Below are 23,672 nucleotides of genomic sequence, written 5' to 3' on the forward strand. Positions count from 1 at the left end.
GCCCAAGCAGGATTTTACTTTTTAAAAGGCAGGTGACAAGAAGCAGAAACCAGTGGCTTGAATGAGATTTGTCTAGGCTTCTCATGGATTTTAATTTTCTATATGACATTTCTGTTAGCATTGCTACTTGACTGTAAGGAACTGTGTTTACTGGTTTTGTAATAGTAGCATCTGTTCTTTTGGAATCTGGACTTTGAACAACTCATTTCACAGAGTCATTGGATAGCCAGTTCCTATTCTTTCTTACCTAGAATTTTTCCAGGGGATTTCACATGGCAGGTTGACAGAAGAAAAGCCATTTGTGTAACTCTTCTGTTACATTTGTTTCCCTTCCCCTTGGATCCCTAGAGATAACTCTTACCTTCTCTTCCTGCTAATTGACCAGCAGCACCCTGGAATACTGTCATCCCTTTGTCCAAAGGAATGGTGTAGTTGTATTCAAAGACCAATAAAATGTTACGTTCTGTCTATTCCCCCTATAAAAAATACCTTTTTTTTCCTTATTAAGTTAGATTTTATAGAATAAGTGATTGAAGGAGAAGTTAAGTAATTGAAAAAATTTTTAAGACAGCACTACAATTTTGATCGACTTTAATATAAAAATCTTTTTTCCCATTTTAGTCACGTTTTAAAAATATAGATAGGAGATAATGTAAATTGAAAAAAATGTGAAGAATAGTTAGCATTACATTTCTGGTCCATTTGTAAACTTTTGTGAGATAATCTGGATTTATATTTCTTAGTAAAATTAAACATGTATTATTGTACATACAATACAGGTTGAGTTAAAAGTTGAGAGTTGAGCTTTTTTTGCCCTTTCATGTATAGGTCCAGCATATAATTTTAAGAGCTATTTGCTATTAATAGAATTCAAAGTGTATTTGCCCTAAAATTGATTTCTCATTGAGCTTTTTATTTGTTGGTGATGATCTTTTACTAGGTTTTCAAAGCATGTGAGACCTACTTAATGGAATAGTAATCAAATGGAAATTTAATATCATGATCTTAAGTAAAAGATTATAATTTTCCTGAAAATAAGGAAGATTAATGAGATATTAAAATAATGGACTTATGGCCATAAGAGGAAAGATTACTATTGTAATAATTGACCAATTCAGTAATTTTAAGTTTAGTTACATTTTCTCAGTTCTAGTTTGGTATGATAAAGCATTATTTGAAAAAGTAGTACAAGAAGAATGTATGCAGGTAATATCACTGTAATTAAAGACCCCACTGCAAGTTAGTGCATGCTTCAGGGTACACAAAAGAATGTAGACTTTTTCTAACTTGATGTAGATGGTCTTGACCTCTCTAGAAGTATGTATTTATGTTTTGGAATATATAAGAAACGTTAAATCTTTCTCTTCCCTTTTTTAGCCTTAGATTGTAAGCAAAAGAAATCAAGGTCAAGATCTGGAAGTAAGAAGAAAATGCTAACGTTACCTCATGGTGCTGACGAGGTTTACATTCTCCGATGCAGGTATATGCCTATTTTGCCAAGTCTGCTCGGTTTCTTCAGACTTGCTTTGAGACATATTAGCTGACTTATTTGGGATTTTTAATTTGTGGCAGAAGGTGCATTCTCAACAATCAAGTTCTAAATGAACTTTTGGAGACAGGCTTAAATACACTGTATTTCTCATAATACGCTATATTTCAACAACTGATGAATAAATTTTTTATATTTATCTCAGAGTCTCTGATACTGTTGATTTATGAAAGTAGCTTTTTTTTGTTGTGGTATTTATTTGCTTTGTTGGGTTTAATTTGATTTGGTTTGATTTTTTTTTTTTTTTCCTTAATTGTCTTGAGTTTCTGCTTCTTGGGAATGCGTTTTCTCTCCACTCATACTTCTAACTAAGTATAGCTATACAAACTCATTCCCACCTCCTTCTATACTCATCCTCATGCAGTTTAAGGAGTTCTGAATTGGGGAAGGGTCTTTTGAAAACAGTGGTACATTTTGGAATTATAGTTGTTTTAAATGTATTGAGATGTATAGGCATTAAGACCTTTTAGTTAATTTAATTTAATAGTAATGTTCCCACCTCTACAAATATTACTAGAGGTAATATAGCTGTTAAACCTATGAATTGGCAGTTTTATATTGTATTAAATCATTTTGACTTTGTATGTATTTAAAAACTGTTGTCAAGTGCTCCCGTATATGGTAGCATCTCCAGGCTATGGTAAACTCTACCTCTTATGTGTATGGATTTTATGTGACTTGGTTTTAAATAAAGGGAATTGGTCATGTTAAGAGAACTGTTATCAACTTCTTCTATAGGTTTTGTGGCCTAGTCTTTCGTGGACCATTGTCTGTTCAGGAAGACTGGATTAAGCACTTACAACGACACATTGTAAACGCTAATCTTCCACGGACTGGAGCTGGCATGGTGGAAGTCACGTCACTACTTAAAAAGCCTGCCTCCATTACAGAAACTTCATTTTCTCTACTAATGGCAGAAGCAGCTTCATAGAACAAGGAAACCTTTTAAATAGCAAATTTAAATTGGATGTACATTTGAAATTCTTTGTCTTTTTTTTTTAAAGCCACGTTAAATTATCCGTTTATAAATACTAAAGCAGGAATATGGGGAAAAGTGAATTACAGTGACATCAGAGCAAACTGAGTACTTCAAACAGTAAGTAGTCTATATATTTTATATAGGACGGAAGCTGTGTTTTTAAGGTTTACTAAGTTTTGTCAGTTAATGGTGTTCACTCGATGAAAGATCAGTACATGTAAGCAGTCATTAATAAACTGTTGCACATGAATAACTTAAAGACAGACTTACTGGAAAATTACATTTTCTGCAGTGTTACCAGAATCAAAGTTCTGTTTATTCCCCACAAGACTTGCATTGAAAAATAAGATATTATATTTTGTTTGTATGTATTTAGTGTTTTGTATAATACCAGGAACCGCTAAACTAAATTTACTCAACTTAGGGCATTAAATATCATGTACTTCATAGTTTGAGACTGTTCACTCAAATAGGGCAGAGTACTATTCTATCTAGATGTGTAAGTGTTTTTTTAAAATCACATGGAACGGTTTTTTTTATACTAAAAAGTGGAGGGAGATTTGTTTAAACAAGTATTTCTAAAAGAAATATGTACATAGTCCTGGAAATTATTTGTGGTAAGGAAATATTCTTTACTCCAGTTGCATTTCTCAGACAATAAAGTGGTGCATCCATGCTACCTCCTACTTTGTCAACAAAGATGCTATTTACCCTTTACATTTTTGTATCATAATAGATTTAAAAAATCTAATGTTCTTTATTGCAAGACATCCCTTTTGTTAACAGATTTGTTTCTTTTTAATGTTTTACTTAAATTTTGACATGCTTACAGGACAGGTTTGCCTCTTACTTTATTTAACATTGTAGAAATGTAATTAATGAACAATGCTCACTACACAATTTAGAATAGGCTTTCTCATTTATATTCCAAATTTGATCAGTTAGCAAAACTTAATACACCAATTGAAATATTTCTACATATGATGAGAATGTTTACAATTTAAATTTTAGAACTTGTTTTGGATGTGACTATATGTACGAAAATCGTGTAACACTATGCTCATGCTAAGAACCGACATAACGGAATTACTGAAATAAATGTGCTGTGAGGAATGGAAAATATGGTGCAGATGTCTTGGTCATGATAAATTGTGATTCTTTTAAACTCTTTCCAAAAACAAAATAGTTCTTTTAACCTGCAATCAGATTCCTTTACAAATAACAGTTTTTGTATGCAAGCACCATTTCATTTTATTTCATGTAGTATGGCTAATACTATAGTTGAAACAAGGATATGCATTGATAATTTTCTTCCTATGTAAATAAAGTTAAAAACAGTTAAAATAAGGAGTATTTTGGTAGAGTATATACATACCTCACTGCCAGTGAATTGCTTTCCTATGGTATATCTCCTTACCAGAAAAATCTCTAAATAAAAAAAGACTTAAAGAAAATTATAATGTCTATATTGTGAAGCATTTCTTATTTTTATCACTGGTGGAAATAGTCCACTTGTGGTTGTGTTTTATGTTGTTTAAATTGTTTATACTGAGCAGGCTACTTTATTCACATACCTTATATGTGAAATTAGGAAGTGGGATTAGGTGGAACATTTTCAACCAAGGGTCTCCTTATCTCTGGGGTACTAGATAGAGGGAAAGTACTTTCTTTTTTTTTTTTTTTATTTTTTTTATTTTTTTTTATTTTTTTTTTATTTTTTAATATATGAAATTTACTGTCAAATTGGTTTCCATACAACACCCAGTGCTCATCCCAAAAGGTGCCCTCCTCAATACCCATCACCCACCCTCCCCTCCCTCCCACCCTGCCCTCCCTCCCACCCCCCATCAACCCTCAGTTTGTTCTCAGTTTTTAACAGTCTCTTATGCTTTGGCTCTCTCCCACTCTAACCTCTTTTTTTTTTTTTTTTTTTTTTTTTCTTTTTTCCTTCCCCTCCCCCATGGGTTTCTGTTATGTTTCTCAGGATCCACATAAGAGTGAAACCATATGGTATCTGTCTTTCTCTGTATGGCTTATTTCACTTAGCATCACACTCTCCAGTTCCATCCATGTTGCTACAAAAGGCCATATTTCATTTTTTCTCATTGCCACGTAGTATTCCATTGTGTATATAAACCACAATTTCTTTATCCATTCATCAGTTGATGGACATTTAGGCTCTTTCCATAATTTGGCTATTGTTGAGAGTGCCGCTATAAACATTGGGGTACAGGTGCCCCTATGCATCAGTACTCCTGTATCCCTTGGATAAATTCCTAGCAGTGCTATTGCTGGGTCATAGGGTAGGTCTATTTTTAATTTTCTGAGGAACCTCCACACTGCTTGAGGGAAAGTACTTTCAAGTTATTTTTGTTTTTTGAAATCCCTGATAGAAACTGTGTATTTCTCTGTAAAGATGAGGCTAGCTAAAATTTCAGATTCCTTTACTTCTGACTCAAAATATACCAAGTCTGTGTATACCAGTTGTCTCTTACTGAGAGACAACTCTTACTGAGCATGTTTCATTGATAGTTATAAATGAATATATTTTTTAAATTGGAAGACATATTACATAGCCTGCAGAATTCACAAATTAAAAAAAATGAGGATTCCTCAAGGGAAGACTAGCATCACTAGAGTTGAGTCCCTTTCAGCTCTCATTTTTATAGTTCTCTGATTTTATCTTATTAAGCAAACTGTCAAGATGTAAGAATACAAGTAGTTTGACCACAAATTTTATAAGCAAACCTGGATTATAATTTTTATGTTAAGCTATATTTAAAATAAATATTTCTTTTTCTTAATGTACATAGAATTCAATCTAAGTAGAGTAATTCAAATTAAAAACAGTAAACTATAGGGATTCCTAAAAAGTAAATTAAACAAAAAATATTTTTCATGGTAAAGATATTTGGGTTTCAAAATTTGAAAAATTCTTTAGGAAGCCAAGTTTATCCATTATTTGACAACTAGGAAATTAAGACATAATTTTCATTTGGCTTCTACTAGAAAAAAAATTCATATTGTCTCAAATTATGGTATCACAATATAGCCTGATTCAATATTGAGTATTGCCTATTTTCTTTTAACTCTTTTTGTTGTTGTTGTTACCTAAAATATTTGAGCTTCTTTAGTATTAGAGCTTTACTTTCTTTTTTTAAAAATCTGGTTAAAAGTGTTTATTTATTTAACAGCATCAAGACAAAAAAGTTAACTTCTCTAAAAGTAGTACTTTCTACTATGCTTCTTTAGAATATATTAGAACCATGGTGTAGCTAATATCTCTATTTTGGATTTCACATATTTAATTATGGGTTAAGGAGATGATAGTTTTTCAGTAATAATTTACTTATTTATTAAATGTGTTATTTATTTTTGAGAGTACAAGTGGGGGAGGGGCAGAGAGAGAGGGACAGAGGATCTGAAGCCGGCTCTGCGCTGACAGCAGCGAGCCCAGTGTGGGGCTCGAACTCATAAACTGCGAGATCATGACCTGAGCCAAAGTCAGACACTCAACCAACTAAGCCGCCCAGATGCCCCATCAGTAGTGATTTAATAGATAGACTTTTCTTATGGACATACATATAACCTCTCAGGAACTATACAGTTAAAACATATTAGTCTAAACAATAGCTTTGATTTTTTTTTTCCCTAAGAAAGTGTAATATATGCTCATTTTAGAAATATTATGAAAATGCAACAGTAAAAAGGGGAAATAACCTTGGTATAATCACTCAAAGACATTTACTTTTACAGCTTGTTATATTTCTTTCTCTTGCTGTTTCAGTGAGCTTGTGATTGTGTGTATTATATAACGTATACTGTTTTCCAAATTTTTTCAAATGTTTATTTACTTATTTATTTACTTATTTTGCGAGAGATAGAATCCCGAGCAGACTCCTGCTGTCAGCACAGAGCCCCACGTGGGCCCAAAAGTGAAATCATGACCTGAGCCTAAATCAAGTCAGACCCTTAACTGAGTGAACCACACAGGCACCCCATGTTTTCTCAATTTTAAATTTGAGTGGTGCATTGTGTAGACTAACCTTTGAATATTAGATCTGGAGCATTTTCTAGTACCAACAACCAGTTCTCTGATTCTTGAGACATCAACTGGGTATCCAAGAATTTGATGCAATTCTAACATTAACTACCTAGAGTTAGCATCAGACTCCTTAGGCTCAGTCCCACAACACCCACACTTCAGATGCCAGTCACAAGTATCAGCTCACTTGTACTTCTCACAATCTGGCTATAAATTGGGGTTCCTGCAACACCCTGTTCAAGTTCAGTGATTTGCTACAAGAGCCTTATAGAACTCAGGAAAATACTTGACTTTGCCAGTTCATTTTAAATTTTTTTTTTTTCAACGTTTTTTAATTTATTTTTGGGACAGAGAGAGACAGAGCATGAACGGGGGAGGGGCAGAGAGAGAGGGAGACACAGAATCGGAAACAGGCTCCAGGCTCCGAGCCATCAGCCCAGAGCCTGACGCGGGGCTCGAACTCACGGACCGCGAGATCGTGACCCGGCTGAAGTCGGACGCTTAACCGACTGCGCCACCCAGGCGCCCCTGCCAGTTCATTTTAAAGGACGTAACTCAGAAACAGACAAATGGAAAGGGATGCATAGGGCAAGGTATGCATGGAAGAGGGTGGCATGGAACTTCCATGTCCTCTCTGAGTGCACCAGCCTCCCAACATCTTGATGTGTTCACCAACCTGGAGGCTTTTTGAACTCCATTGCTTAGAAGTTATTATAGAAGTTTCATTTACATAGGTATGGTTGTTTTAATCATTGGATGCTGATGATTAGCTCAATCTCCAGCTCTTTTCCCCATCCCTGGAGGAGTTGGTGGGACCAGGGTGGGGTCGGGGTCAGAAGGGGTGCTGAAAGTTCCAATCCTTTAATCATGCTTTGGGTTTTCTGGTGACCAGTACCCATCCTGAAGCTATTTAGGGGTCCCAAGCCACCGTTTCATCTCATTATTCTTGCAAGTTTAAGCTGTTGCTCCTTTTAAAATAAGCTGTTCTGTAGTTCTGGCTCCTTTTTAACATATTTAATTTTATCTCTAGTTTTCTAAAGTTTTACTATCATATTTCTAGATGGGAATTTCTTTTTTATTATTGTCAAGTTTGGGATCTCTGATGGGCTTTTGGAAATTTCCTAGCTGTTGTCTCCCAGCTGTTGCTTCTGCCTCATTCTCTCTTTCCTTTGTAACTCCCAACCAAATGTATTTTAAATCCTTCTCACTGTGTCCTCTAGGTTTTTTAACATTTCTTCTCAGTTTTCTCTGTTGGTGTTTGCTACATTTCAAATAATTTCTTTTGACCCATCTTCCAGTTTACTAATTTTCTAAGCTACAGTATACTAAATCCCATTTACTGAAGTCTTAATTTTGGTTGTAATATTTTTCAGATCTAGAATTTACATTGGTTCTTTTTTTGGATATACTTTTTATTGTTTCTAGTAGCCTATGTGGCTGTTATTTCTTTGAATATGGTCTGTATAGTTATTTATATATTCTTCTGATAATTCCAAATAATTACGTGTCTGAGCTTACTGATGTTTTCCCTGCATCTTGTTCATGGTACCTTGTTTTCTTACATGCCTAGATGTCTAACAATATGCTAGATATTATATTTGGAAGCTGTTAATAGAACTATTTTGAAGCCTAGGATAGTATCATAGTATCTTTCTCTGCCAGAGAGTAGGGTATCATAGTATCATAGTATTTACTTCTGCCAGATGAGTAGGGGTTCTACCAGTTTAGAACACTGTAATTCCAAATTCAAGATTTATATTTTCCTGGTCTACCAGATGACCCAAATCAGGCTATAAAAGCTACATCATGGGAAGGTTCATACACCCCTAGTTCATATTTTACCCTGTGAATGTAATTTTTTTTGTACAAGTTCCCTGCGACCATTGAAATTGCAACTTAGTTTCATAGCTATTTCTTCCAGATATGCTGTGTCCTCTGCAAAAGTAAAAGGTTTTATTACAGGGCGACCCCATAAGGTTTCTTGTCTTCTCTTAAGAGTTTCACCAGATAATTCTTTACTATCTTGTTATCTCTTTGCTGCTTATATGATGTTTTTGTTTTTATTAACCCAACCTTTTTAGTTGACCACAGTGAGAGAAATTATTGAGATTATGTAGTCCACCATTATCAGAATCCAAAGTCCTTACGTAAGTTTTCGAGAGAGGGGATTTTATATGTTTTTCAGTTCTATTTTCCTATAAGAGTTCTGTTATATAGTATGCATCTAGTCAATATTCACTGAATGATTAAGTGAATAAGCTATTATTTTAGAGCTTATTTAAATACCTTATGGGATATGTTCCCCTTGTTTTTCTTCTTAAAAATAAATTGTGGTTATTCTTTTTTTTTTAGTTTTTATTTAAATTCTAGTTAGTTAACATACAGTGTAATATTAGGTTCAGATGTACAGTAGAGTGATTCAACACTTCCATATAGCACTCAGAGTGCTTCCTTAATCCCCACCACCTACTTAACCCATCCTCTCCCGCCCCCCACCTTCTCTCTGGTAACCATCAGTTTGTTCTCTATAGTTAAAAGTCTGTTTCTTGGTTTGCCTCTCTCTATTTTTCCCTTTCCTCATTTGTTTTGTTTCTTAAATTCCACATAGGAGAGAAATCATATGGTATTCTTGTGTTTTGCTCTTCCTGATATATTTTAGGATTACTTTGTCAAAATCTCTTTGAACTCAGATCTTGCTTTTAGAACTGCACTGAATTTATAAATTGTGGAAAATGGGAAATATGAGTCTTCTCTTTTAGGGATATGGTATGTTTTTCCATTTATCTTCATGTCTTACAGGAAAGTCTTACAGTTTTCTTTATGAAGAATTGCATATTTAAAATTTATTTCTCTGTATTTTAGTTTTGTTGCTGTTGTGAACAGATTTTTCCCAAAATTTTTAGTTGAACGTTACTGATATAAAGGGAAATTACGGATTCTCTGCGTAGCAGTCATTTATATCCTGTCACATTGCTGAACTCTCTTATTTTAATACTTTTTTTGGTTAATTTTTTGAAATTTATGTAGCCAGTCATATCCTCTGCAAATTGTGATATTTGTCTCTTGCCTTCCAATACTTATTCCTAGTCTTTTTCTTGTGTTCTTATATTATCAAGAATCTCCAGTACAGTATTGAATATTAATGGTGATAGCTTGCATTCCTCTCCTGCTCCTGATCATATAATGGAAACTTTTGTTTCATCATTAAATATAATTTGCTGGGAGTTACTTGTAGACACAGTTTATTGAATTAAAAAGAGTTTGTTTCTTATTGGATAAGGGTTTTTCATTTTCTTTAAAAATTTTTTTTCAACGTTTTTTTTTTTTTGAGAGAGAGAGCATGAGCGGGGGAGGGGCAGAGAAAGAGGGAGACACAGAATCCAAAGCAAGCTCCAGGCTCTGAGCTGTCAGCACAGAGTTCCACGTTGGGCTCGAATTCATGAACTGTGAAATCATGACCTGAGCCGAAGTTGGACGCTTTACCAACTGAGCCACTCAGGTGCCCCTTTATTTTCTTTTAAATAAAAAATAGACTCTCAATATTAGCACATTTCTCCAGCCTCTGTTGAGATTTGAATGTGCTTTTTCTCATTTAATCTGTTGATGTTAATAAAAAACATTAATAGACTTTTAAACATTGAACCATCCTTAAATTTTTCCTTAGTCTTGATGGATTCTTCATACTATGAACCTAATTTGCTTTTATTTCATTAAAGAATTTTTTCATGTATGCCTATTAGTGATCATGGACTTTTCTTCTATATCTCTCTGGATTTGGTATCCAAATTATGTTAACCTCATAAAATGATTTGAGAAGTTTAAATTTACCTATGCTCTGAAAGAGTTTTCATAACATGGATGGACAATTTTGCTTTCTTAAAGATTTGGTAGTCCTCATATCCATAAACTCAGGAGCCTGTTGCCTTGGAGAGACACATCTTTTGACTACTTTCACTATTTATTTTATAATCGTAGGTTGTTAGATTTTTTTCCCCCTCTCAACCAATTTTAGTTTATTCTCTTACAAGAGTACGTGTTTCTCCTAGATTTTCTAAAATTTTGGAAAAATTTGTACATACTATTCCCTTCAAGTTATTGTTTCATCACATTACTAATGTTTACTTCAAGCTTGTATTAGCTTTTTTCCTTAAACTTACTGAAGGTTTTATGTTTTTGTTAGTCTTTTCAGGAACTTGCACTTGGTATTTTTTTCATCAACTCTATTTTTCTACCTTCCACAACTTAAGGCTTATTTTCAGCCTTTTGATTTTCTAATAACTACATGTAAGACTACACGTTTTTACATTTATATCAGATTTGACCATTTCCCATGGATTTAGATATATAGAGCTATCGTTGTTTGTTTATTACCTTACATTTCAACTTTGATTTCCTTTTTAGCCAATTTCTACCTTTTGGGAATTTGTTGAAATTTTGTGTGGCCTGAGATACATGGTTACTTGTTGGCAATGTCTCAAGTGTGAAAAAACAATGTGTAATCCGAGTTTTGGGGTACAGAATTTTATAGATATATTTGTGATATAAATCATATATTAAACATGCTATGTACATAAATTACATATATAAATATATATTCAGGATTTAAATGATGCTATTTAAGTTATATCTTACTCATATGTACTTCACCTTTCATATTCTCTGAAAGATATGTTAGCATCCCAGTATGGTTGCCACAGTGCCTGTTTCTCTTCACCCTCAGTTTTTGCTTTCTGTGTTTCCAGTCATTGTTCTTAAGTATATGAAGGTTCACGATGACTACTGAATCTACTTGGATTCAATAAAAGCACGAAAAAAGCCCTATTTTTAATTTCTGTTATTTACCTGATAGGCATTTTCCCCCTCCTTTCTAATGTCATTTTATTTTAGATTTTCCTCTTGTCAATGATATATAGCTGGATTTTCTTATCTAATACACCTAGTTTGAGATGAATAGGTGAATATAACCGTTCATATTTTTGTGCTTATGTATATATTTATACTTATTCTTGCCATATTATCTTACGCTTTCTATGTATTGTGCTTTCTTGATGTTTCTTTTCCTTTCCTATCTTTTATTGAATTGAGTTTTCTTTGTTGATTTAAGTTTACTTATTTATTTTGAGAGAAAGAGAACACACATAAGCCCAGAAGGGGCAGAGAGAGAGGAAGAGAGAGAATCCCAAACATGTTCTGTGCTGCCAGCTCAAAGCCCAACTTGGGGCTCATTCTCACCACTGTGAGATGACCTGAACCAAAATCAAGAGGAGGAGGCTTACCTGCCCAAGCTACCCAGGCGCCCCACTTTGTTCATTTTTTTATACATATATATTTGTATTGAGGTCATATAGGACAAAGAAAAATCTCACTTTCCTTTAATACAGGTAGTTTTCTAGATTTTCTTGGCATATATATTTTTTTCAAATTAAGTCTTTGCTATGGTCTCTTTTTGTGTACCCCACCTCTCCCCTGCCACCAAATTCTTACTTTGAAATCCTAACGTCCGATGGCGATAGTATGAGTAGGTGAGACCTTTGGGGCTGATTAGGTCATGAGGATGGAGCCTTCGTGAACAGGATTAGTGCTTTTGCAAAAAGATCTCTAGCCCCTTCCACAGCTTGAAATATCTGTGACGTGTGAGAGGGCCCCCCACTCCAATCTGACCATGTTGGTTGGCATCCTGATCTTGGACTTCTAGCCTCCAGACCCATGAACAATAAATGTTAGTTTATAAGCTACCCAGTCTGCGGTATTTTTTTGTGGAATGGACTAAGACTTCAATTTAATTAAATCTTTAATCCACTTGAAATTTGTTTTTGCTTATGTTATAGTGTAGGAGTCTGTGTCTCTCTTCTTCCAGAGTGGATAGCCAGTTATACCAACACCAATTTATTATTCTATACTTTGTCCAACAGAACTGAACACTACTTTTGTCATATATCAAATTTCAGGTATTCTGCGATCTGCATCTGGAATCTCTGTTCTGTTTAACTTTTTGTCGGAGGGCGGGGGGCAGGGGGGAGGGTGTCTTTTTTAAGGCTAGGTTCTGGTAACTGGCAGAGGAAAATTCCCTGTCCCTCTTTAGAATAAACTGTACTTAGCTTTCTTTACTGTAAGATCTTTAGAGTGATTTTACTACCTTTCTCTTCTGTTTCAGAAAATTCTCTATTTTCACAACACTGAGGACTCTATCCTCATCCATTTATATTTAATTTCACATGGCTAACCAGTGTTTCTGTTTCTCTTATTCCATCTTGAGGTCTCTTTTCTAGTTTGTTTTTTTACTTTTGCTCTGAAAGGTGAATAATAAGTTTACTGAGCAAAGGATCCTCGAAGACAGTCCTCTCCTTTCAGGGTGGTAGGTGCTATTTGTCTCAGGGTGCATAGACCAGCTATTTCATTGCCAGTCTGAGTTTTTTCCTTTTAAGTAACTTGATCTTTCTGTTTATAAGATTGTCTCTTTATCCTTAGAGTTCAGGAACTTGCCAAGTATACCCAAATTTGTGCTTTTCTCATTGGTACGACCTGGAACATAGCAGAATTCAGGCTTTCTATAACTCAGGTAAAAATTTTTTACTATTCTCTGTTGAATAGTTTTATCTTTTCCATTTTTTTTCCCTCCTTTCAGAATTCCTGTTATCTGCATTTTGTATTTCCTTGACCTATTTTTCAAATCTTCTCCCTCATGATTTCCATTTATGTGTTTGCTTTGTACTTTGAAATATTTCTTGCACTTACAGTGACCAACCTCCTCTTCAATTCATTGAAAACTTTATTTCAATAATAAAATAAAATTTTGTTTCAAAAATGTTACTAAGCTTTCAGAAATGTGTGTGTGTGCACTGCAGTTGAATCTCAAATGATATGATTTATTTTCATTCATGTTTTCATCTTCTCTAGTATTTCTGTTTTACTGAGTATGTATTTAATTATTTTGCTGATTTCCTCTCTAGTTGCTGAAATGCCTTAAAGGAGTTATTTTTCTTTTTCAGCTCGTTGGATTCAGATCTGTTTGTTGAGATATCGGGATATCCTACATGTTAATAGTCTTCCAAGTAGTGAAAAGTGAAGTGACAGTCCCTTGCTGAGGTACCTGAAGGACATCCCTGATATCTCTCAGGCCTCTGTAATCTCTCAGTGTGTAGGGCAGGGAGGATTCAGTCTACCCATTTCGTTCCTTTGGGGCTTAAAAAAGATGTAATATGCTTACATTGGGGCCAGATATCTCTGATTGTCAAGTTCCTTCTAGGATCCACCACCCTCTCGTCCTCACCCCTGAGCTTCACCACCTGGAAAAGAAAGTTCCATATCAGTTCCCTTTTCTCTCAGGACCCTAAGAGAGCCCCATGCCTCACTTATGTTTACACCAGTTACCTCTAAGTCTCAGCAGTCATTTGGCTTATAAAAAGCTAAAAGCTTAGTCGTATTGAAAGTAGAGGAAAGGAATTTGTTAAAGTCACACCTGTTCCTTGGGGCACCTAGGTGGCTCAGTTGGTTAAGCGTCCAAGTCTTGGTTTCAGCTCAGATCATGATCTCACAGTTCGTGGGTTCCAGCCCCACATGAGGCTCTGTGCTGACAAGGAGTCTGCTTGGGATTCTCTCCTACTCTCTCTGCTCCCCAGCCCCCCCCCAATAAACACATACATACATACATACATACATGCATAACTTTTAAAAAATCACACCTATTCCCATAATTTCCTCACCCTGAAAACTTGTAACAATTATTAACTTAATTTTTAATTAGCATCTACTATCATCAGTATCTGCGTCTCTTCCCTCCAATACCACAAGAACCTTGGCATGTTTTATTTCCCATTCAGCAGCCTATTTTTTTCGATCCCCTGAAATTTGGCTTCCATATTTATTAAATTTGATTAATTATATTAAATCTCTATTCTTCAGTACACATCTTTTTATAGTCTGTGTGAAGAATACATAAAGCACGGTGTACCAAAGTAAAACACTTATATGTAATTGTTTCACTTCCAAAGTAGACTTGTTACTTTTTTCATGAAAAATTTTTAATTGAGGTAAAATTAACGATTTTGTTTTATTTTTTTAATGTTTATTTTTGAGAGAGTGAGAGAGGGAGCACAAGTGGAAGAGAGGCAGAGGGAAAGAGAAAGAGAGAAAATCCCAAGCAGGCTCTGCACCGTCAGCACAGAGCCCCATGCAGGGCCCAAACCCACGAACTGTGAGATCATGACCTGAGCCAAAATCAAGTCAGATACTTAACCGACTCAGCCACCCAGGTGCCTCTAAAAACAACTATTTTGAAGTAAACAATTTAGTGTATTCACGGTGTTGTGTAACAATCATCTCTCCTTAGTTCCAAAATATTTTCATTACCCCAAAAGGAAACCCTGTACACAGTAAACAGTTGCTTGCTCCCCAGTGCCCCCATCTGTAATGCTGGTCAACCTCCAATCTGCATTTTACCTCCATGGATTTACCAGTTCTACCTTAGTATCCTTTTTTAATCAGTACTTTTAATTTTAACCCTTGAATATGTATTGGTTTTTTTGTCACCTGTGGTTTTATATATGCATGTCTTCCTCTTGGAATTATTTATCTTTTGCTGGAATATATCCTCAAGGAACTCTTTTCAGAAAGGGCTTACAGGTGGTAAGTTCTCCAAGTCTACATATCCGAAGATATATTTATTTCCAGTTTGATTAGGGATAGAATTTTCATAGACTTTTTGAGAAGCCTGGCTAGAGGCTTGTCAATTTTGTTTATTTTTTCAAAAAACCAACTCTTGGTTTCGTTGCTCTGCTCTACAGTTTTCATAGACTTTTGAAAATACTATTCCATTGCCTTCTTACATCCAGTATCATGGGTAGTCTGGTCCCAGTCTGATCTAATCCCTGTTTCAATCTTTTTTTCCCCCTCTATTTGGAAATTTTAGTATTTATCCTTTTATACTTATTTACCAAGATATGTCTTTATTTTTGATTCATCCTGCGTAGCACTTTATGGACCCTCTCATTTGAGGATTTATGTCAATTTTCTGTCCTGGGACATTTATTTTTATTTTTATTATTTCTTTGCTTATTTGTTTTAATTCTTTTTGCTGTATCCTTGTGGAACTTAGAACTCCTAAATCTGTCTTCCATGTGTCTTATTTTTTTCCTTTTACACTTTTTATCTCTTTTGTCTTCTGTATTTTCAGTTCACTCTTCCAATACACTAACTGACTCTAAAACTATGTTCATTCTGCTAATCAGCCTACCTGATGAGTTGTTTCAGGGGTTGGTATTTTGGTTTAAGTCTTCTTTTTGCTCTATTAATTGTTTTGTCAGGGATTAGTTTTTATTTGTTGAGCTTGATGCCTTTCTTTCACGGTGTTAGTTTCCCTCAAATATTTGGTGATTCTTGCTTGTTCATCTTAAATTTCAAATTCCTTGTTAGCCTTCTGCAGTGTTCTATGAATTCAGCCTATTTCTGGTTATCACAGGGAAAGAGTACAACCAACATCAAGGCTTCTAGATGTGTAGACTTAGTTTCTTTTTTGGTATTGTAGAACAGTACCATGCCTCTGCCCTGGCTAAACTGAAAACACCTTAACTCTTGGCCCTTTCCACCATTAGTAGCCATCTATCTTCCCATGCATAGTTTGGGTTAAGGTTTCCCCTTTCAGTCAGATTCCATTTATCATCTGTGTTTTTGGGGATTACTCATAATTTCTGATTAATCAAAATATACTCTCTTCTTTCCCAACACTATTAAAGACGTTTACATTTTTTCTTTTTATCATTTTCCTAAAAACTGGAGGATCCTGAAATATATGTTCAATCGACATCTTGATCAAAACTTCAGAAACTAATCCATATATTATTGTGAATATGTAACCCAAATCACTTCTCCAATGATTTCTTAGTCACTGGGAACTTCAGTATGTTGCACAGTCTATAAGACATATTTACATGAAAGTCCTTTTTTGATTAATAGGAGAAAAGTTCATGTAATTGGAGTGGTATGTTATTTCCTTAAGCCCTTCTGAAATCATGTTATAGGATGTTGTAGTTATGTTCAAAACAGTGTTCTTTTTAGCTGCCCCAAATCCTCAAATTTTTTTTCTGAATATAACTTATAAATCAGTCCTTTTAGAATATCAGAACAATGCTTTCTACTCACTGCTGTCACTAGATATATATTTTATGGAGATGCATTAGGAATAGATAAGAAATGAAAGTATTTTATTTTTTTTAGAAATTAATCTGAAACATGGATTTTTTTTTTTTTTAAGTAATCTGTACACCCAATGTGAGGCATGGACCCACAACCCCGAGATCAAGAGTCATATGCGTTACTGACGGAGCCAGCCAGGGGCCGCAGTATATGATTAAAATGAGTAAATTTTTTACCCTATGATTTAAATTTTATATTCTGCTTTTAATTTTTTATTTGTTTTTAGAAGGTGACATTTATTGTTGCTCATTTCTCTTTCCTCAAAGTGATGAAGCTGCTGATTTGAAATGTGTATTTTGGTGCCATTTCAGAACCAAAATGTTACTTACCAAAGGTGAAAAATATTATGCGAATGTGGTTTCCTGAGATACCTGCTCTCCTTTTATATAGTATATTCAAGCCCTTTGAGAGGTCTAAATATTATAGATCATAGCTCATGAGACCTCTTCTCACCCAGAAGGGCAATATAATAAGGACTTAAGGCCATTCACTAAAAAGATGGAAGAAACTTATGTTCTCTTATATATAACTGTAAAAGTCCGTTTTCTCTGTTAGACATCTGCTACTGCTGTATTTTCTGCTATATTTCAGGAGGCAAATGTCCTTAAGACTAACGCTAACGTGGCTCTTTGAACTGATGATCAGGAACTCCACAAGGGTATGCAGTCCGCTATGTGGTTTTGGGCCCTCACAGTTTTTAAAAGGAAGTCAATTCCTCACATAATTGCAGCTAAAATCAAAGGGTTCTAAATAGTAATACCGGCACAGCAGTAAATGTTATTTTATTCTCATGACCCATTTTCTTGATGATCCTCTGAATTGCCTTAAAAACACATGCCAAATGCAGTTTGTGCAGTTAGCAGTAAATAGATTCAGTTAAGGCTCACTTTATGTAAGATCTACCAGTATCTTTAATAAATTACATACATTTTTATTTAACTTTTCAGAGAAAAGAAAGGTCTGATCTCATTTGTTCTTCATTGCTACTTCTGGATTCCTCCCTCTCTCCTCTGCTTTGAAGCTCAGACTGTCCAACATTTCACTCCGCATCCTTGTTGCAGTTAACTGACAGTTCCCCAGGATGCCACAGCCTTGAAGGTTTTTAGCTCCTCGTCTGTCTTTGCAACACTACCCATGTTCTAAATCTTGAAGATTTCAGTGTCCATGAGAAAATGACATTAGAAAAAATTGCCCAAGAAGGTGAGGGAGCTAGTTATATAATTATCTTAGGGAAAGTGTAATGGGCTGAGGGAACAAGTGCAAAGACTGAAGCAGAGCATGCTTGGTGTGCTGAAGAACCGCAAAAAGGCCATTATGGCTGGAGAAAAGCCAGGGACAAAGGAGGAGATAAAGTCTGAAAACAGAGCTGGGTCATATAGGGCCCCTATGCCATTGGAAGGCATACCAGATCATAAGATTTTTCTAGCAGATTTATCCTTCACTGTATTTCAGGCTCTCTGATGATCATGTCCTAAACCTTGTCTGTATCCATAATTATAGGCCTATCTTTTTTTTCTCGGTTTTAGTATTCATATTCTCTGAATTACCATTTATGGTCATTCCAATTTTACTCTCCCTGATTTCAGTGATTCTTCAACCCCACCAGGGCCTACAATCCATTGATCTTTTATCATTTTTTATTGACTCCGCCTCCCACCACTCCCTGTTCTTCCTTACTCCCTTATCAAAATTATATTCATCAGCCCTTCATCAGGATCACCCTGTTGTAGTCACTCATCCTTTGTCTCTCTCTCTCTCATTTTGTGTACTCTCTTGACAAAAGTCTCAACCCCAGCTAAACCAGCTCTCCACACTTAAACGTTTTTTTCTCCCATATTAAACAAATTGTTTAAAATAAAAACTTTTGGCCTCCATTAGAAATGGTGGAGGCTGGGGCGCCTAGGTGGCTCAGTCAGTTGAGCGTCCAGCTTCAGCTCAGGTCATGATCTCACAGTTCGTGGGTTCGATCTCTGCGTCGGGCTCTGTGCTGACAACTCAGAACCTGGAGCCTGCTTCGGATTCTGTGTCTCCCTCTCTCTCTGCCCCTCCCCTGCTCGCGCTCTGTCTCTCTCACAAAAATAAATAAACATTAAAAAAAAATTTTTTTTTTTTTTTTTAAAGAAATGGTGGTGGCTGGAGAGCTGGCTCCAGCTACCACCCATTTCCTTTTTTCCTTTTTAAAGCAAAATTCCTGTCAGAGCCATATATTATAACAATGATAACAATAAATAACATTTATTACGCACTTGCTGTGTGCCAGGCATTGTTCCAGATATTTTACATATATTAATCTTGTTTTATTCTCATAGCAGTCCAATGAGGTAAAAAAAAAAAAAAAAAAAAAAAAAAAAAAAACCACTTTTTACAATGAGAAAAAGGCACGAAGAACTTAGTTTCCCAACTACTTGCTGACAAATAGTGATCCTGGAATTAAAATCCAGGCAGTCTGTCATCAGAGCCTGTGCTCTCAACTAGACCAAAGCAAAGCAAATTATGTTCTAAATCTCAGTTCTCAGACACATTAGCAGCACACTCCAGTTTCCAAGAATGAGTGTATCCTACCCCAATCCTCATTCCTCCTGAGCAGTATTGTAGTAAGTTCTGGCTGCAAAGCCACGATATAATAATGTGGAGTTTTCATGTAACCAGAAGGTTCAAAGTGATTACTTTTAGGCAAAGGACTCTCTCTTGCAACATTTTGACTTTAGCCTTTTTTGGTTTCCTTGTGCTTTGCATTTCTCTCTTGCCTCTCCTGTAAATTCATCGGTAAGAGGCTTAAGGCTGCCTCTCTCTTTGGTAGAAGCTCATGCTCATAGTATGCCAAACAGGAACGAGATGGGGAAAAGGAGTTAAAGGAGAGACTTTTCTGATCCTGATCTCTAGTTCAGGGGGAAAAAAAAAAAAGAATACCTGAGCTGCATCAGATTAGTAATAAACAAGATTTCTTTGTCTGAATTGCCCCCTTTTCAGTTGCTGCTTTGGAATACGTGGTGGCAGATTTTAATCCAAAAAAAAAAAAAAAAAAATTAGGGACTTTGCACTATTTGTCAAAGAGGAGGGGAAAAAAACCTAATGACATGATTTTAAATTCGTCAATTGGAGTTGTTTTCTCTAGACCCTAATCTAATATTCCCAGAGAACTTCTTACTCAAAGAACTTCCTATGATGCATTATTAATTTGTCAATTCTTTCTTACATCGTCTTTGGGGAGAGAGCAATTCAGTTAAACATTTAGTATATTTTTTTAAATAACTACTGACTTAGAAAATTTTAGAAAGTAAATCATCAAAATCAGTTTTAAGAAGAGGGAAACATCAGAATCACTCTAGAATGCCTTTCTCATTGGCAGAGGTCACATGCCCCTTCCTAAACAATTGCTGGCAAGGAGAAAGGGTTTCTATGATTGGCTTTTCCTTTTCTGGAAGGAAGGTTGTGGAGTCAGCCACCATCCCAAAGAGGATTTGTTTCTTATTTGATTTTCGTTTGGTTGGTTTTTTGGTTCCTTTTTGAAAGTTATCCTCATGTTAGAAATAGTTTAAAATTCCCACTCTAAAGAACAGGCAAGCTTTTCCCAGCCATGTTGTTGCCCATCCCAACCGTCCCCATACCCATTATATATAGTATGTATAGTGTATATAATTCTGCCTCTCTGTAACCATGTTTTAATTATATTCAATTTGCAAAAATGTTAAAATTTTATTCACAGTGAAAGGTCTAATCTGTTGAAGGGAACTGATGCTGATGTGAAATCACTAGAAGAGAATAAAAAAAGAATCGACCTACAAACGACCGTGGCAAAATGAAGTTCTAAACATTTCCCAAGTGATTACTTTTTACTGTGGAAGTTTTATTTCCCAGAAAGCATAAAACTGAATAGTCTTGCCAAACCAGCTGAAGCTTAATGAACAAACTCTATTGGCCCTTTAATAATAATATCTGAACCGTTTATCTCTTCAGTTCTAAAAATGCATATAAGTTGGCAGAGATTTGACTTAAGAGTTTTAAGTCCTATATATAGCTTTTGGGTGACATGATCTCTTTTTCTAGACATCTATCTGCCTCAGGGCTTTGGTCTAATTACTTTTAGTAAATAAACTATTTTCATATAAATGGTTTAAAGAAGAGCAATATTACTAGGATTATGAAGACCAAGAGTATAATGTTACAGTCTAAAAACCCAAGGTTTTACTGCGATACTAAATGTTTAACTGAATTGCTGTCTCCCCAATTGTACCTGTGTTGGATGTTGCCACTTTTCTATTGCTGGAAAGGGCCTTTTACAAAAGCATGTTCAACGTGAATACTAATCCTTATAGCAAGTCCTTCAGGTTAATGCCAATAGTGTGCATGAGGACAAAATCGTATTTATACCATGTAATACTCCAGAGGGATTAGGTACTGAGCAGCAGCTGTAGAGAAAAAGATGATAGGTCTGACAAGGCAGAACAGGCTAGAGAGTCTGATTTCTGAAAGTGGAGATCAGAGAGTAGAACTAGCACTAGGAAGTATTAGGAGATTTCAGCTTAGAGCAGTTTCAGTCCAAACCCAGTGGGTATGCTTAAAGAGCCAACCAGGAAAAAAAACGAAAACAAAACCAAAAAATCTTTGCTTCCTTATATGGACTTAGGGAGGTATTCTGGGAAAAAAGCATGTTGAAACTCCTTCAGGAAGGAAGAGGACTTCTGATTCAAGAGTCATTCTGTTTCTGTGCCTTTGCCACCAGTTTTCACACAACTGGTTTCTCTGATACTACACTGTCAGAGACACCCAACTGATAGTTGGCTTTTTCTTTTACTGAATAAATACAACTTTTTCCCCGACCATAAGAAAGAAGAAAACTATGAGATAGAAGATCTGTTTCCATGGCTTTAAAAAAAAAAAAAAAAAAAAAGGGTAGTATTTCCCACTGTGTTCAATTGATGATGGTGAAAGGAGGAGAAGGAGGATGACAATGAGAAAGGCATTTTGAAGTTTAGTGGCTGTTAGGGGAAGGAAGTTGAGAATAGTGGAAAGAATACTAAACCAAGTATCGTAACTTGATTTTTAGGTCTGGGTTGTTCCCTACTTTAGCCAAACATAAGACTCTGAATTCATATTAGTTTTAGTTTCTCTATCAATAGGAAGTAGACTATATGATCTCTTGCCCTTCTACCTCTAAAATTCTGTAATTATGACAGCAAGTATCTACACTAACGCCTGAGCAGTATCGAGAATATGAAAAACAGTATATAGAGCGAGGTGTCCTTTTATAATTAAGTTTATGCCTAGTTATAATTGGTTTATGGAACAAAATTTTTTCCCAGACCCACTGTACCTCAGAAAGGATTGAACAGTTCATTCTGGCAAAGAAAAGGCAAAACTGTTAGCACATCATACTGCCACATGAAGGCTAACAATTAGACATAAAGCCAGACAAAATCGCAAGGAGAGCCATAAATAAAAGAGAGTCTTAATGTGATTTAAATACCGTGACTGAGTTGCATTCAGTGTTAGCCTGGTCACCAAGTCCAATGCGACATTATCCTCTATAGAGATGTATTCTAGCAAAAGGCTTCTGCATCCGCCATCTGGCCCTTGACTCAGGGAGCACATCTCACTGAATGACACATAACCCAGTGGGATGCACCAAATTTGCTTAAACATGAGCACATCCTCTTCTCATAACAAAGGCTGGATATGCCCCTAATTTTATATTCTATAAACTATGTTGAGGAAATTATTAAAACAACAGTCTTCTGGGGAGGCCTGTAACCATCTACTGATCATGTTTTCTTTGTCACAGCCACAGTTTCAAGAAATACTGTAAATTTCAGCTTAAATTGAGAAGCAAATTAGATGTGCTTTAAATTTAAAAATTCGTTATGAATTTAGAAGTAAAAAAGTGAACTGTTTGTGACTAGATGATCTGACCTTACAAACACAAGAATTTGAGCAGAGTTCCAAAAGTTAGAGTTTGTGTTCTCTGTGAACAGCCTTCAGGGAATTGTGCCAGAGGAGCTCTACTTAAGAGAAATTTCTCTGAGGTTCTGATTTTTTTTTTAGTTTATACCTTAAACTGTGATTTCAGACGTGTTCCAGAATAAAGGCAATCACATCCAGTATTTCCTGTCTCTAAGATAGAGTCTACTGCACTGCTTGTATTTTATATTACTTGAGAATTATTTTCCTTTAGAAGGAACAGTATGATTTGCCTAAATGGAGAGTATTTTTTTTTTCTTTTTAAGTATATCTTTGGCATTCCTCAGAGTGTTAAATATTTTATTGGCTATTGGGAGGAAAGGATTCTCTATTATGTAAATGGCACCCCAAACCTACAGATCCCAAGTTAATACTGAAGACTTTTTGTTAGTCTCTGGTGCCCTTTCTGGTAAAGATAAATGCTAAAGAAGGGGCAGTATGTGGAAATAGGAATAAAACTAAAATGACCATTTTTCTTCCAAGTTATATAACACTATAATGCTTTGTTGCAATAATATGAGGAAACCTTATGCAAGAACTGAGCTGTGATTAATAGAAGCAAAAAGAAGTAGAAACATCATTCCTTAAACACAGCAAACTCAAATAGGAAGGAAAATAGTGTTTTAAATGAGAAGCAAAAAGTTGTATGGAAGTGTTGAATCATTATATTGTACACCTGAAACTAATATTACACTGTCTATTAACTAACTGGAACTTAAGTAAAAACTTTTTGAAAGTTCAAAGTGATATGAGAAGGAAATGTTAATGCTAATGCCAATATCATGTGAACTGTTAATTAGAAAGTAAAGTGGAAATGGAGCGTGTGACTAATAAAGTAAATACCATGAAATTCTGGGGAAAGCCTAGTTAAGCTGGACTTCTTCAGGGCTACAGCACTGAGGGGATTTTCTCATGTTTCACGAATTGACCCAAATTATTATGGAGTCAAA

The 23,672-nt window shown here is 35.3% G+C and overlaps 1 protein-coding gene and 1 long non-coding RNA gene across 5 annotated transcripts in view; one reads left to right on the forward strand and one right to left on the reverse strand.

Annotated features, from left to right (window-relative positions):
• ZNF644 (zinc finger protein 644) overlaps positions 1–3,988 on the forward strand; it is a 104,457-nt gene extending 100,469 nt beyond the window's left edge. For 2 of the 3 annotated variants that reach the window (XM_078451689.2, XM_078451690.2), the window contains 2 exons: positions 1,378–1,480; positions 2,288–3,988. In XM_078451689.2, coding sequence (XP_078307815.2) covers positions 1,378–1,480; positions 2,288–2,480 — 296 coding nt within the window. In that variant the 3' untranslated portion in view covers positions 2,481–3,988. Of the gene's footprint in view, positions 1–1,377; positions 1,481–2,287 lie in introns of those variants that run through there. The other variant, XM_078451691.2, reaches the window with a different exon arrangement.
• The window catches only part of LOC144617228 (uncharacterized), a 70,430-nt gene that overhangs the window by 19,084 nt on the left and 27,674 nt on the right, over positions 1–23,672 (reverse strand). For both annotated transcript variants that reach the window (XR_013557497.1, XR_013557498.1), the window contains exon 2: positions 13,781–13,859. This is a non-coding gene — a long non-coding RNA (uncharacterized LOC144617228). The remainder of the gene's footprint in view (positions 1–13,780; positions 13,860–23,672) is intronic.

The sequence above is a fragment of the Panthera onca genome, chromosome C1 (genome assembly GCF_046562875.1).
Source record: "Panthera onca isolate mPanOnc1 chromosome C1, mPanOnc1 haplotype 2, whole genome shotgun sequence".
Taxonomy (NCBI): domain Eukaryota; kingdom Metazoa; phylum Chordata; class Mammalia; order Carnivora; family Felidae; genus Panthera; species Panthera onca.